The 17,086-nt window shown below is 44.4% G+C and overlaps 1 protein-coding gene across 3 annotated transcripts in view; it reads right to left on the bottom strand.

The window, feature by feature from the left end:
• The window catches only part of klhl29 (kelch like family member 29), a 134,561-nt gene that overhangs the window by 47,009 nt on the left and 70,466 nt on the right, over window positions 1-17,086 (bottom strand). For all 3 annotated transcript variants that reach the window (XM_084149510.1, XM_084149512.1, XM_084149511.1), the window contains 3 exons: window positions 15,308-15,420; window positions 14,955-15,101; window positions 4,621-4,819 (listed from right to left, as the gene is read on the bottom strand). In XM_084149510.1, coding sequence (XP_084005636.1) covers window positions 4,621-4,819; window positions 14,955-15,101; window positions 15,308-15,420 — 459 coding nt within the window. The remainder of the gene's footprint in view (window positions 1-4,620; window positions 4,820-14,954; window positions 15,102-15,307; window positions 15,421-17,086) is intronic.

Raw genomic sequence — 17,086 nt, 5'->3', positions numbered from 1 at the left:
TCCAAAATCACACATTTCAAGTACCATCTCCCAAGCGAATGGCTGGAGTGGAGGTGGTGACAAAAAAAAAAAAGAGGAATACATTATATTGGCTGAAACAGGGCTCTAGTCAAGTCAGTGTGCGAATTAGGTCTGTGCTTCAGACAAAAGGCGATAGACAGATTGAATAGTATATGACATATGATCTGCTCTGCGTGTGTGTGTGTGGTTCTCATTTCTGTCTCAGTGGTGCCTCATGTCTCTTCCGAAGGGCCAAGGTGAACCAGAGGTCTGATTAAGATGTCACCATTCCAAATGTAGGACTTCAAGTGTGTTTGTTTCAGCCTTCATATAGTCTTCCCAATATCTCCACTACCCTGGGCCTGCAGGCTGCTCTCTCCACTGAGTGTTTTTTTACTTCATGACTATTACTGTTATAAGGTGATCCTCATCCTGGAGAGCTACTGGGTCAGCAGGCTTTTGCTCCAGCCCTGCTCCAACACACCTCATAACCAAAGGCCCTGATGAGCAGCTGATAAAAAGCCTGCAGACCCATTAGCTTTCCAGGTAGAGGGTTGGCCATCCCTGGTTTATATTTACCCTTTAGCTAAATCTCTATCCAGGCGGAGGGTTGGCCATCCCTGGTTTATATTTACCCTTTAGCTAAATCTCTTTCCAGGTAGAGGGTTGGCCATCCCTGGTTTATATTTACCCTTTAGCTAAATCTCTATCCAGGCGGAGGGTTGGCCATCCCTGGTTTATATTTACCCTTTAGCTAAATCTCTATCCAGGCGGAGGGTTGGCCATCCCTGGTTTATATTTACCCTTTAGCTAAATCTCTTTCCAGGCGGAGGGTTGGCCATCCCTGGTTTATATTTACCCTTTAGCTAAATCTCTTTCCAGGCGGAGGGTTGGCCATCCCTGGTTTATATTTATCCTTTAGCTAAATCTCTTTCCAGGCGGACGGTTGGCCATCCCTAGTTTATATTTACCCTTTAGCTAAATCTCTTTCCAGGCGGACGGTTGGCCATCCCTGGTTTATATTTACCCTTTAGCTAAATCTCTTTCCAGGCGGAGGGTTGGCCATCCCTGGTTTATATTTATCCTTTAGCTAAATCTCTTTCCAGGCGGAGGGTTGGCCATCCCTGGTTTATATTGACGCTTTAGCAAAAATTTCCTCAGAATACCCTTTAGCTAAATCTCCCAGTGAGTGTGTTGGTACATTTGAAGATGCCTGTATTTGACTACTGATTCATCAGGCTCATCTGGAGGTCTACTACAGTTCAAAGCAGCCGCTGGCCTCTCCAACCAAACACACCATAAGGCACACCAAACCCATGACTGGAGCAACGTGAGTCTAAACCTTGACCCCCTTCAGGCCTGCTGCTATGCGGTTTGAGGGCTCTCTCGCTGGTGCTGTGTCTGTGTGGGATTCATCATTTCTTGTGTAAATGCTGGGCTTGCAGCACATGAACTTAATCAGTGCAAATGGTCACAGAGGTAAGATTCATATTTCAGACCTCCCTCCTGCTCTAACCTGTATATCTGTCTGTGTGTGGTAGGGCATCGCTGTGGTGTGTGTAGATAATGAGCATATAGCTTGACCCAAGAACTGCGGTGTGTAGTGTGTGTCATTGCAGTTCATTTGTGCTAGTACACTTGGCTGAGCTAAGTTAACAGTTTGACCTGGCTCCTTACTGGGGCTACACTGAGCACTGCTGTGAGGAAGGGGCCTGACGTGTGTGTGTGTAACACAATCCACCCAACAAACTTTCAGCACAGCACTAGCTTCTGATGTAATTCACAACGTAATCCCTCAGTTCCTCAGAATACCTAATGAAAGATAACATGCATATACAGTCTCCAATTAGCAGTGGAGAGTCACCTGAGTGATGTGTGAATGGGTCATTATGAGAGTCAACACTGTACTAAACACGCTCCCATAAGCACACAGAGCCATCTTATACAGCAGAGGTTATATCAAGCTTCTTTAGCAGGTGGATCAGACAGTGACGTGACCTGGTGTGTCCGAGAGAGGAACAGGAGGAGGAGATGGAAGGAGGCTGAAGAAGTGGTTGAAGAGGAAAAGGTAGAGGAGGAAAATGAGGAAGGGAAAAGGGATCAGGAGGTGGTGACGTAAAAGAGGGGAAGTAGAGGAGGATATGGAGGAGGTGGAAAGGGGGATGAGGGAGAGTAGGTGGTGGTCTCCTGCTGTGACACCAGAGACAGCTGGCAGGGAGATAGGTCTACGGACTCTTACACACACACACACAGAGATTGAGTGCGCTCAACAAGGGGGGGGGTTTCACGGATGACATCACGCCGTTTCCCTTTCTTTTTCCGCTTGAGACTTATCTTCCCAGCTCAGGTGGTGCCTCGTCTATACATGTGCTCACATTTACACCCACCCTGTGCATTAGCTCTGACACCGCATTCCCTCAATTCTTATACATTTGTTTTATTTCTCTCTCATCCACCCTCATCTCCTTCTCTCCCTCCATCTCTTTCCCCATCCACCATCTCTTCCTCCTCCTCCTGTTCACCATTAGCGGTAAGTGATCTTTATCTAGAGCAGGGTTTCCCAAACTCGGTCCTGTGGCCTCTCCCTGGGTGCACGTTTTGGTTTTTGCCCTAGCACTACACAGCTGATTCAAATAATCAAAGCTTGATGAGTTGGTTATTTGAATCAGTTATGCAAAAACCAAAACTTGCAGGACAGAGTTTGGGAAAACCTGATCTAGAGGGCAGCCTCTCCCTCCTCCTCACCATTAGGAGTAAGTGACCTTTATCTCGAGGGCAGCCTCTCCCAGCCTCCCTGTCGATCTGACCTGGCCCTGCTGTGCATCTCAGACCCAGTCAGACAGATGGCCAGATGGCCAGCCAAACACCATACTCAATCACACACTAACCAGGGGGCAAGCCTGACTAGAACCCTACTTTCTGGGCTATGTCCCGAATGGCACCCCATTCCTTATACTTTTCACCAGGGCCCGTATGGAAAAGGGAACCATTTGGGACGCATTCTTGGAGACAGTTCTGACCTCAGATGAGAGAGTGAAAGAGAGAGGTTTTTTTTTTTGTCTGAGATGAAAACCACTAGCCAATGAAAAGTAGTAAACATCACTCTGCAATTAAACATACAAACCATTAAACTACCACCATTTACTTTCTGTTTACCGATGAGAGAGAATGTGTGCGCACACCTTGAGCAGAATGGAGCAGGCAGGCTTGTAAACTGTCCACACCAGAAAGTGACATTTGTTTAGCAATTACCTTAACTCTACCAAGCAGAAAATGTGTTATGCCTTGTGTTGGTGTTAAGCTCTAATAAGTTTCACACAGGCACACTCACTCACCCACACAGGCACACACACACAGTAATTAGACAGCTCTTTATTGAGGGGGGACCAAAAAGAGACGTGGCAGAACGACAGGAAAATCGAACGGCCAAAAGCAATTTAATTTTCGTCCGTCCAGGGCTACTTATTTCCATAAATATATGATTTAATGATGTAAACAAACTGAATGGGACTGCCTGAATGGTTGGAGAGTGAATTACTGGTTGGAAGTGAAGTGAATAGTTGGCTGGCTGGAATAAGAGAAATGTTGGACTGTTCTGTTCTGAAAGCAGTTGGTGTTAAGAATGCCCTAGGAGATGTTTAGGTAGTGGGCCTACTGTAGAAGCACCCCGAGTTCCTCAGCCCAGAAACCTCAGGGACACTTATGGTTAGCCATCCAAAGCTTTCATAGTAACACGGTCTGTGCTTGGCTCGCACACAACCCAAACTCTTCCTTTGTTTGATTTCGATATCACTGGAAAACCAATTTTTGTATATATTTTTATGCTATCCAAAGTATTTCATCTAATGTAAATGTCATTGATTTCTTCTCTCTTTCTTCCTTTGGCCCAAATCAGTTGCTCTTTATTGCTCCTTCTCCATTGCATGTCATGTGACAGCCTGTGTTTGTGTGTGAGAGGTACATGTAATCGAGTCTGATTCACATTGTTAATGGTTGCCGTTCATGCAAGGACTTATACATAGTTAGACATGACCGACATGACCGCCTCTTCGACCTGAGACAGTACCACCATCAGTGCATATTCACAAGCATTCTCGTCAGAGGCGGCTGGTTTGATGTTTTCTTGTATACCAAATAGGGCTGGGCAGTATACCTTATTTTAATAAATACGGTTATTTATCGCCCATCCCTAACACCAAATCTGCCAGATATTGATGTGGGAGAGGCCAGAGGGAGGTGCTCATTTTGGAAGTGGGTTGCTCTTTTGACTCCTACATGGAGCAGGCCTTTTCTGACAAGTTGCTGAAATACCAGCCCCTCGTGTCACGCCTGAACAGCCTTGGTTATCAGTGCAAACATGTGATTGCTGATATTTGGGAGTCTCGGCCATATACATACTGACAGTATGTGTCCTTCAGATTGCAGGCCTTCATAGGACAAAGGCAAAGCAGCTAGCAAGGTACTGCTCCGTGTCAGCTGTCAAGCAGCAGCCGTGCTGTATGGAGAAGGTGCTTTCTGTAACCATATATCCATGACCTATGAAATGTTTGATTCCTTCGACTAATGCGATTTGTGGATTCAAATAAAGTATTTAAAATGTGTGTGTGTGTGTACACCTACCTGCAGATAGCCGTGGTCGTGTCCTAGGAGTCTGCATCTCCTGTCTGGCGTGAGGTAACATGTGATATCTCTTGGCCTCATTGACCAGGTCGCGACACGCCTCCGACGTCTTTATTAAGTCCTCGTTGTCCACAACGTTCAGCAGGTAAGACGGGTGGATGAAGGGAAGACGCACCACCGCTAACAACTCTGATACATGCTGCAGGAGAGAGAGAAGAGATGGGTGAGCTGTGGGGGAGATAAAGGGGAGGAGGATGGGCGAGAGGAAAGAGACCAGACAAAATATTCTACAGCAGTGACGCGATAGAACTCCTGGAAGCCTCAAATAACTGTTAGATTAGCAACGAATAAACAAACCCAAATATGAGAGTTCATCACACAGACTGTGCTACCAGTCACAGACAACTACTTTCATGTCTGTCTCCAACAACACCACCACAGTGGCAAATAGAAAACACACAAGACTCATTATAAACCACTGGTCTTTACTGTGTAAAGAAAGAAAAGTAAAGAACAGGAGTCTGGGTAACTAGGCTGTAGCCCATTTAGCTTCTCTAGTATCTATGCAGTCACTTCACCCCTACCTACATGTACAAATTACCTTGACTAACCTGTACCCCCTGTATATAGCCTCATTATTGTTTTTTTGTGTTATTTTATTGTATTTGTTTTACTTTATTTAGTAAATATTTTCTTAACTCTATTTTCTTAAAACTGCATTGTTGGTTAAGGGCTTATAAGTAAGCATTTCACGGTAAGGTCTACACCTGTTGTATTCGGCACATGTACATTTTTTACATTTGATTTGATTATATAACATGTTTTTGGCGGAGTACAGTGCCTAAGTGCAGAGTGATGTGTGTGTGTGACGGAGTTGTATTCAATCATCTAAGTGACTCAGATCACAGCTAGTGGCTATGGACCTGCTGTGTGTGTGTGTGTGTGTGTGTGTGTGTGTGTGTGTGTGTGTGTGTGTGTGTGTGTGTGTGTGTGTGTGTGTGTGTGTGTGTGTGAGTGTGAGTGTGAGTGTGAGTGTGAGTGAGAGGTGACCCCTGTGAACGACATGCATGAACGCGAGCACTAATGACAGGCAGCAGAGAATGATCCACCTACACACCTGACAGAAGATAACTGTTTCTCCATGCCTCGCTCTCCCTCCCTCCCTCTCTCTCTCTTTAGCCCTCTCCATCTCTCATGTGCCAAAGCAAACACAGGAGCACATATGAAACGGGCATGTATAAACCTACGCACACATGAAAGAAGGAAGGCACAACCTTTCATTTTCTCCCAATCTCCCACTTAGAGGTATCAGACGCACACACGGCAGGGCTTGCAAACTATTACGGACTACAAAGGGAAACACAGCTGCGAGCTGCCAAGTGACGCCAGCCTACCAGATGAGCTAAATGCCTTTAATGCTCGCTTCGAGGCAAGCAACACTGAAGCACGCATGAGAGCACCAGCTGTTCCGGACAACTGTGTGATCACGCTTTCCGTAGCCGATGTGATCAAGACATTTAAACAGGTCAACATTCACAAGGCCGCGGGACCAGACGGATTACCAGGGCGTGTACTCAGAGCATGCGTGGACCAACTGTCAAGTGTCTTCACTGATATTTTGCCCATGAATGCAAAGGTAACCTGCCGAAATGACTACCGCCCCGTAGCACTCACGTCTGTAGCCATGAAGTGCTTTGAAAGGCTGGTCATGGCTCACAACACCATCATCACGGAAACCCTAGACCCACTCCAATTCGCATACCGCCCCAACAGATTCAGAGATGACATAATCTCAATCGCACTCCACACCGCCCTTTCCCACCTGGACAAAAGCAACACCTATGTGAGAATGCTGTTCATTGACTACAGCTCAGCGTTCAACACCATAGTGCCCTCAAAGCTCATCACTAAGCTAAGGACCCTGGGACTAAACACCGCCCTCTGCAACTGGATCCTGGACTTCCTGACGGACCGCCCCCAGGTGGTTAGGGAAGGAAACAACACATCTGCCACCCTGATCCTCAACACCGGGGCCCCTCAAGGGTGCGTGCTTAGTCCCCTCCTGTACTCCCTGTTCACCTATGACTGCGTGGCCAAGCACGACTCCAACACAATCACTAAGTTTCCTGACGATAACAGTGGAAGATCTGCTAAATGATGTAAATGGTAGGCCTGATCACCGACAACGATGAGACAGCCTATGGGGAGGAGGTCAGAGACCTTGCAGTGTGGTGCCAGGACAACAACCTCTCCCTCAATGTGAGCAAGGAGGGCCGAATAGGCCCCCATTAACATCGACGGGGCTGTTGTGGAGCGGGTCGAGAGGTTCAAGTTCCTTGATGTCCACATCACCAACAAACTATCCTGGTCCAAACACACCAAGACAGTCATGAAGAGGGCACGAAAACACCTTTTCCACCTCAGGAGCCTGAAATGATTTGGCATGGGTCTCCAGATCCTCAATAAAATAATACAGCTACACCATCGAGAGCATCCTGACCGGTTGCATCACCGCCTGGTATGGCAACTGCTCGGCATCCGACGTAAGGCGCAACAGAGGGTAGTGCGTATGGCCCAATACAACACTGGGACCAAGCTTCCTGCCATCCAGGACCTATATACTAGGCGGTGTCAGAAGAAGGCCCAAAAAATTGTTGAAGACTGCAGTCACCCAAGTCAGACTGTTCTCTCTGCTACCGCACGGCAAGCGATACCGGAGCGCCAAGTATAGGTCCAAAAGGCTCCTTAACAGCTTCTACCCCAAGCCATAAGACTGCTGAACAATTAATCAAATGGCCACCCGGACTATTTACATTTCAAAGTTCTTGAAATGTTCCGTATTGACTGACTTTCATGTCTTCAAGTAATGATGGACTGTTGTTTCTCTTTGCTTATTTGAGCTGTTCATATGGACTTGGTCTTTTACCAAAATAGGGCTATCTTCTGTATACCTTGTCACAACAACTGATTGCCTCAAATGCATTAAGAAAATACATTCCAGAACTCAACTTTTAGCAAGGCACACCTGTTAATTGAAATGCTGGTTGAGAGAATGCCAAGAGTGTACAAAGCTGTCATCAAGGCAAATGGTGGCTATTTGAAGAACCTCAAATATAAAATACATTTTGATTTGTTGAACACTTTTTTGGTGACTACATGACTCCATATGTGTTATTTCATAGTTTTGATGTCATCACTATTATTGTACAATGTAGAAAATAGTAGAAATAAAGAAAAACCCTTGAATGAGTAGGGGTTCTAAAACTTTTGACCGGTAGTGTATATATTATTATATTTTTTATTAACAGCTGACTGAATACGGGACAGCTGGGCATTCGTGCAGTTGAGTCCGTTTCTGAGGTAACATGGACTCTTAACGTGATGAAACTGTTGCTGAAACAAGAAACTAGCAAACGGGTCTTTGTTTGCCTAGGCAACGCCCCCCACAATGCAGCAGCCCATATAGAAATATAATGAATAGAACAGACTTGGAAACTCTAACCCTGGCAATTTGACTGGTAAACTCATTGGTACACTCACAATGGCTGCCTGGTATTGTGATGCAATAATTTACATGGCAATGAAGAATGTTCATTCAAATGATGTTAACTGATGTGGCTCATGCAATGGAATGCATTTTTGTTTAAGGTCAGTTGAGTTGAATGAACAAATCATGTGTACACTTCCTGCTTTTACTTCCTGCTTTGCGCCTAAGGGTACACTCGCAATGGCCGCCAGTCCATTGAATCAGGATGTCAATTCTATGGACTGGCGGCCATTGCGAGTGTACCCTTTGTAGCACATGCAGTCAGGAGCGAAGGAGAGAGATCCCCAGAGATTGGAAAGCTGCTGCGGTCATCCCCCTCTTCAAAGGGGGTGACATTCTAGATCCAAACTGTTACAGACCTATATCGAATCCTGCCCTGCCTTTCGAAGGTTTTTGAAAGCCAAGTTAACAAACAGATCACCGACCATTTCGAATCCCACCATACCTTCTCCACTATGCAATCCAGTTTCTGAGCTGGTCATGGGTGCACCTCAGCCACGCTCAAGGTCCTAAACAATATTATAACCGCGATCGATAATAGACAGTACTGTGCAGCTGTCTTCATCGACCTGGCCAAGGCTTTCGACTCTGTCAACCACTGCATTCTTATAGGCAGACTAAATAGCCTTGGTTTCTCAAATGACTGCCTCGCTTGGTTCACCAACTACTTCTCAGATAGAGTTCAATGTGTCAAATCGGAGGGCCTGTTGTCTGGACCTATGGCAGTCTCTATGGGGGTGCCACAGGGTTCAATTCTTGGGCCGACTCTTTTCTCCGTGTGTATCAATGATGTTGCTCTTGCTGCTGGTGACTCTCAGATCCACCTCTACGCAGACGACACCATTTTGTATACATCTGGCCCTTCATTGGACACTGTGTTAACAAACCTCCAAACGAGCTTCAATGCCATACAACACTCCTTCCGTAGCCTCCAACTGATCTTAAACACTAGTAAAACTAAATGCATGCTCTTCAATCGAATGCTGCTTGCACCTGCCCGCCCGACTAGAATCACTACTCTCGGAGGGTCTGACCTAGAGTATGTGGACAACTACAAATACCTAGGTGTCTGGTTAGACTGTAAACTCTCCTTCCAGACTCACATTAAGCATCTCCAATCCAAAGTTAAATCTAGAATCGGCTTCCTATTTCGCAACAAAGCCTCCTTCACTCATGCTGCCAAACATGCCCCCGTAAAACTGACTATCCTACCGATCCTTGACTTCGGCGATGTCATTTACAAAATAGCTTCCAACACTCTACTCAGCAAATTGGATGTAGTCTATCACAGTGCCATCCGTTTTGTCACCAAAGCCCCATATACTACCCACCACTGTGACCTGTACGCTCTTGTTGGCTGGTCCTCACTACATATTCGTCGCCAAATCCACTGGCTCCAGGCCATCTATAAATCACTGCTAGGCAAATCTCCGCCTCATCTTAGCTCATTGGTCACCATAGCAACACCCACCCATAGTATGTGCTCCAGCAGGTATATCTCACTGGTCATCCCCAAAGCCAACACCTCTTTTGGCCGCCATTCCATCCAGTTCTCTGCTGCCAATGACTGGAATGAACTGCAAAAATCTCTGAAGCTGGAGACTCTTATCTCCCTCACTAACATTAAGCATCAGTTGTCAGAGCACCTTACCGATCACTGCACCTGTACACAGCCCTTCTGAAATTAGCCACTCAACTACCTCATCCCCATATTGTTATTTATTTTGCTAATTTGCACCCCAGTATCTCTATTTGCACATCTCTTGCACATCTATCATTCCAGTGTTAATACTAATTGTAATTATTTTGCACTACGGCCTATTTATTGCCTTACCTCCATAACTTGCTACATTTGCACACACTGTATATATTTTCTGTGGTATTTTTGACTTTATGTTTTGTTTTACCCCATATGTAACTCTGTGTTGTTGTTTTTAATCGCACTGCTTTGCTTCATCTTGGCCAGGTCGCAGTTGTAAATGAGAACTTGTTCTCAACTGGCTTACCTGGTTAAATAAAGGTGAAAAAAAGATGTGCATCTAAAAAATATATTAAATGTTTTATTGCTATTCAACGTTTATTACAGAGACCGCAGTCATTTGGCTGGCCAATTACAGTCATCCAAAATTCCATGACCGTCACAACCCTAAACACAATATTATCGTATGCACTACAGTTGCTACACAGCAAAGACAGTCTGTGTACACACTTCTTTTGTGGTGAAGGACAGTCTTTTGTGCTCCAATGTTTATATAAAATGCAGTATCATAGAAAGCAGATGAGGACAACGAGGTTTCTTCAGTTCACTGATTTCAATAGAGGTATAATATTGATTTCTGTATCAAGTATAGTCCACTACAACAGACAAGTGCACACTTCAGTCCCACTTGAAAACCTGCATTATTTTATTTTGCTCTGGATACATGATAACTACTACTCTTTCCATTTCTTCTCTATACCTGCTTTAACACATTTGAAAGACCTTCACTAAGAGAAAGGCACTATAAAAGTATTACCATAAAATCTAATTTTTCCATTCATTTGAAATACTTTACAATTAGCGGGTTCTGAAATGGCAAACGTCAGATGTCCATTGTTATTTTTTGAAGCGTGAACTCTGAGGTCTTTTTCCATAGCGAAGTGAACGACAGGCTCTTTTTATCTACTAAATCCACCATTAAATGTCCTTTTAAACATCACAGGCTGCCCACCCCTCTTTTTCTTTCTCTTTCTAGCCCTCTCCCCCCCCCCCCCCCCACCTCTCCCTCTCCTCAAAGAGCCAATTAATCACCTTCCTTTGTCAGCCTGTTCTACCAGGTGAGATAGGATCCCCATGAAATATGTTCTATTAGAGCATAATGGAGGGGCTATTCAGGTCCACACACACACACACACACACACAAAGGGCCTATAGAGGTCTTGGCAGGGAGAGGGGGTAGTAGGTATAATTGGTAGGATGTGTATTTGGTTTGTACTACAATGCCTCTGTGGGTTACAGTCTCTCACTGTCAACAGCTTCACTAAGGGCGTTTTCACACATAGTTCTGAGCTATAGTTCGAATCAGTTTGATTTGTTACATTCTAATTTTTTTCATTTGTTCCAGTTAGTTTCACGAACTAAAATGCCTAAATAAAGCCACATATTCATGCAAATAATTTGTTTATTGAAGAAAAATGCTCATGTTAAATCCATCTATGATTATCAAGAAGCATAACTTGTCCCAAACTTCATATTACTTTCACTTTGGTCTTGTTTAGTGTGCTCCCGAATGTGGACAGTGTTTTACATCAGTCCAAACTAACGGAAAGGGGGAAATTGGGGGGAAACGCGAAAAAATTACGCTCCAAACCAATTTCGTATGAAAGCACCCTGAGCTAAGGGACACCACTCTTCTCCCACCCACCTTTTATGTAAGGTGGGGAATGAACAGGACAACGTTTAAACAGCATATTTTAGCCACTAACACCATACTAGCAGCTCAGACCCATAGTCCATGTAATGTAATGCCCACCAAGTTTTCTGAGCAAAAAAATTATAATAATTAAAGAAATTGGGGCATGTTCATTGTTGGACATAAGACTGTAAAAACACCAGGAAATCAGCTCCAAGTGATTTTAATTTAAGAAATCTGTTCCCAAGTATTCTCACGTATAATAGAGACGTGATCGTATACAAATGTAAGTAAGGTTTGAAATGATTATGTTTGGTTAAACATATCTGTTTGGGCTTCTTGCGGTCAATTTGCAGTCTACAAAGGATTTGTAATTATGTTCCGGGGCCCCCAACCATCCGCTTAAGAAAAAAGAAAAAAACGGCCCCCGGCTGAATCTAGTTGATGATCCATGGTCTAGGTATTTCAGCAGTGAGTCTAGCATGAAAGAGACTATTTAGCTGGGCGCTATGATCAGTAGAAGATTCATATCTTTCTGATTCACAGCCTCCTGAACTCATTTAAACTCTATTTTCCTTTCTGTGTGTCTTTCTATTCCTAATCTTTCTATTGTGTGTGTGTCTGTGTTTGTCTTTCTATTCTTAACCTTGTGAGTCTTCCACAAACCCATAATTAACGCTATCTCCATGTGTCTCCAAGTGATGTCGAGCTCCGGTATTTATTCTAGCGGATGTTTGAGACAACATAACAGAAAGAAATTGCATATTATTTATTCAGCCACCGCCAACTTGCCAGTGCTGTGTTATGCACGCACACACACAGCCCCCAGCAGTTGTATTCCCCCCCCCCCTTCCTCTCAGAGTGTGTCAGCCCTGTGACAATCGTTCCTGACGTACCATTAAAACATTTCACAGGTTCAGGGGGAGCGATTTCCACTACTCTCCTTTTCCAAATGGCAGGACGGAGGGAGGTGTGGAGGGAGGGAGAAAGGGTAAGTGAAAATGAGCTCGTGGTGAGCAGAGCGTGTCAACTCAACCACTCGCTCTCTAGACTGGGGTCCCCTCCCTCTCTCTAGCGTCATTAGTCTCAGTGTGTCTGTCACACATGGCCCCTAGACTTGAGACTGGCCCTGAGCTCCATCACAGCTCCACTCCTATAATGTCAAGACATACAGCAGAGAGTTAATATCTGAACACAGGGACCCCCCTCTGCCCTCGCCGCTCACTGTATCTCTTCCTCCGTCTCTCTAAATCGCACCTTCGGGAGTGTGTTCTTGTGAGTAAACAAAACCAAAGACCCAAGTCTAAAGCTGTGACCCAAACGGTATCAGCCACAAAAAGGAATGAGCAGTGACTCACCAGTGGGTCCCGACCCTCCATTTGAGAAACTGCTGACTGCTATAAGGGATTAGTTTTATCTGGGACTTTGTGACAAGGTGGCACAGAAGGAAGGAGGAAAGGAGGAAGAGTGGATGGCAGGTGAAATGGTCTGTCCCATTCCCATTTCACCTTGTTTCCCTGCCAAGGTCTGATTCACTGTTCTCTCCTGTCCAATAGGCTGTGAGATTACTGCTGAACTGCGCTGAGCTAAACGGAAGTGATTGGTCCAAGCCTTTCTGACTGACTTTCATCCTCACTAGAACAGAAGTCATTGTGTGTGTGAAACTACCCCAACACTCTAACCTTGTTAAGGACTCACACTCAATTTTGTGCAGTGCGTTTGCTGCACACAGTTCACTTACATCCTGTGTATTTCCCCATTATCTGCATCGCCTTGTAATGTCTTGACTGCTGTTTGGACAGTAGGTCTTTCATCCAGCACTTTAGAAAAGACATCCTTCTAAAAACCCTCTCTGTAGAAGGCAGAGCTTTACAATGATTTTATAATGTGAAACGTCAAGGCCTGAGAGAAAGTTTCAGTCAAAACACTTATTTGATAATTTAGCCTAAACTGCCTCTAAGAACTGCCTTTCTATGGCCAACACAGACATTAATGTCTATAGTAGCAAGCACCATTATAAAGACCAACTCAATTTATGGAAGTAGTTTCTACTGGCATTGAATCTGGCAAATACAAAGACTAATGTCTATAGTAGCTGAGACCATTACAACGTCCAAGCAGTTTCTACCACCAGTCCATCTGATGAGAGGACGTTATTCTGACTGAGTGACGTTCCCAGTAATGAACTGTTTTAACACGTTACTCATCTCAGCTCCATTGTTAAACAGCAGTCAAGACTGCTTTATTCATGGTGTTTTAGCCTGCACTCCACTGCAGCACCCTATTCCCCATATAGTGCACAACTGTTGACCAGAGCCCTTTGGGTCCTGGTCAAAAGTACAGTACTAAACAGGGAATGGGATGCACTAAATAGGGAACAAGGTTTCATTAGGGATGCAGCCTTAGTATTGGATCCATAATGGTCTGAATCCTGCGGTGATCTCTTCTACAATCCATGTTATCTTCTTCCATATTCATGGAGGTTAGTTAGTCGATGTATTGACCCTGAAACTTATCGACCACCAGTTTTATGTGTAAAATTGTGACATAGTGGACACTCCTCTGTCCATGCATATCTGAGGAATATGACATGATTCCATTGCATTATCATTTCCTAGAAACACAGACCAAGACCCCAATTCAAAAAGCTGCAGATTAATGGAAGCTGCCAGAACAGTGTCCCCCACTCAGAATGTTCATACTGTATCACAGTGTATTTAAACCGACAGCAAGCTAATTCCCTCTCGCGGACAATGTCGTCATTATGAGAACCATACTATTAAAACCTAACTACCAGTCTGCATGATTTTACAGGTGTTTAATTTCTTCAGATGCAGGGCAGAGCACTGTGACGGTAGGTATGGGACGATAGAGGGAGAAGAGTACTGTATCTGCTTGTTAGTGTGTCTAGAGGAGGAAGTGGGTGATGCATATTAAATATAGCTTAACGAGACTTAATATAGACTAGAGGGTGATAGGACTCTGCTGGGGACATGCATAACGGAGTCTCTGTCTCTACACAGCACTAGCTTTTTAATGTATTTCTCCTTTTAGGAGCTCTAGTCACAGATAGGAGGGATTCTGGTGTAGAAAACAGATACAGAGATGAGACATGATCAGCACAAAAATGAAACCAGGACGTACTGTATGGGGTAATGGTTGGTGTGTGTGTGTATGTGTGATGATACTGTAGACAGATGGTGTTGTCAGAACAGCATTAAGTCCTGATTAACCAGGTTAGATCAGAGGGCTATATGGCATTACCACATCAAACCAGGCCATACAGTACCCATAAACGCTGAATGAACATGGTGAAAATGGACCAGTAAAAATTGAATCACTCCTACCTTGTTACCACTAGCTCCCTCCTCTCCTCCCCCCCCGCCCCGCCTTACCTGAACTCTGGCGGTGGGGTCTTGTTTGATCCACTTGATGGCGGTCTCGTAGACCAGTTCCTCAGCCTTGGTGGTGAGGCTGTCATTAGACAGGTAGGCCACCAGGTCCTCCTTAGTCACACACAGAATCTCCTCCTGCCCCGCCACCTAGAGCACAGAGGGTTGACACTTGATTGGGATGAAAATCCTGGAGTTCATGCACTGTTTTTATCATGTGTGGCAGGTGTTACGGTAGACTGGGACGGGATAGCAGGGATTAGTACTGCAGATAAAGACCTTTCACACAGATACACAGTGTGGTAGATTATTTTTAGGTTTAAAAATTCACTCATCCATCCATTAAATCCACCTACCTCAGGGAAGTTCTGCAGCGCGAAGGCTTTGGCCATGTTGTGGAGCTCTGTACATCTCATAGCTTCAGCCATGGCCAGCACACCTAGACAGTTCCCCACTGTTAGCTGTTTCTCTGCAGAGAGAGGGGGAGAGCGAGAGAGGGGAATGGGGAGAAAAAGAGAGGAGAGAAAGATAGAGGAAAAAGGGAGAGAGATGGAGAGATTGTCATTCACACATCCCATAAAAAAACTGTCTGGAAAGAGGGGGAGAAAGCAGGGCGAGAGTTGTGGTCTATCTGTGTGTTTATCTGGGGCTGGAGAGAGACTGTAATAGCTGAAACAGCTCCAGGGACAAAGGGGAATCAATCGTTAGGAGCCTACTGAGCACGGCCAGGCGGGGGTCTGGAACGGCATAGCAGGGATTAGTATTGCAGGTAAAGACCTTGGTGTGTGTGTGTGTGTGTCTGCTGCCTATACAAACATCACAAGGAAAAGTCACAGAGCCACAACGATACAAACATCAGACTGCATATCTAAACAAAACAGGGTTTGTATGACATCAAAGTGTGTTATTCAATTCTAAAGTTTACTCAGTGTGCTGAAGCTGAACAGGAAAACAAACTAATATAACTATTATTTTGTGGTGTGATTGAGAAGATGTGTTTGTACTTTGTCTGAGAGACAGGGGTAATAACTAGAGCTAGATGGATCAATACCTTTACAGAGCAGTAGACAGAATTACAAGAATTTTGATTTTATGGCTTTCAGTGATTTCTGAATTACCCTGCACAACAACATAGCATCTGTTCGCACTAACTGCCATAATGAATGACCATGTAACTTCTATGGTGCTCGTGCTCCATCTACATGTAATGACTTTGTAGATGTGTTGTATAACTGTACACATTACATTGTGTTGGTTGGATCAGTTTTCTATTTCTTGTGACTTGATGTTCTAATATTTGGGCAAATAATATAATGTGCAATATAGGTTACCCATGTGTATTGAAATGTGTTTTTGGTGTTTTTGTCACACTCAAAAATCGGATCAACTCAATACACCATGGCCAAACTAGGCCAAGTTCATTTCTTCCATTTCTCTTCAGTACATTTGTTAAGAATTTCAATATCCTTGATATAATATCAATTTCTTTTTTCCAAGGTTATACACTGTCATACACTGCACTTGAGCGTTGTTGAGATTCTTGCTGTAATGAAAAGCGCTATACAAATCAAATCTATTATTATTACTACTATGTCTCCATTCTAACAATTAAATGTCATGAATCATGTTCAGGCGGGCGGAATGGACTGATGTACTGATTGTGATGAAGTCTGACTACACTACAAATGGTTTCCCTGTTTTTAACAAGTCCATATCGTCGGATGAAACGAGAAAAACAGATCAATATTTATTTTCACAGTCTTTTCCCTCTCCTTTACAGCTCTGACCTTTTTCATCTCATATCCAGACATCATATCCCTACCTTGCCTTACAGCTCTCCCCACCAATCTCCATTAAATGGTAAGTATAAGCTGACATTTACAATTTCCCAGTCCCTTGACCTCCTAAACCCATGACTATGCATTTGCTCCTCAGTTGACCCCTGGGCTCGCCCCCCCACCAACCTTTCAAACACCCCTCCCCTCACCTCTTTTTCCCAGACCCATATCCTCATCCCTGCCTTGTCTAGGTATCGATTGGCCTAGAGCATCTGTGGGATTTGACATTTAACTTGACAATTGTTCCCTGACCTTCTTATGAATCTGTCCTGGCACCTCCTAAACCCTGAGGGCCGA

The sequence above is a fragment of the Coregonus lavaretus genome, assembly GCF_964263955.1.
Source record: "Coregonus lavaretus genome assembly, chromosome: 31".
Lineage (NCBI taxonomy): Eukaryota > Metazoa > Chordata > Actinopteri > Salmoniformes > Salmonidae > Coregonus > Coregonus lavaretus.
The sequence above is the reverse complement of the archived record's forward strand: the minus strand, read 5'-3'. Positions and strand labels throughout refer to the sequence as shown.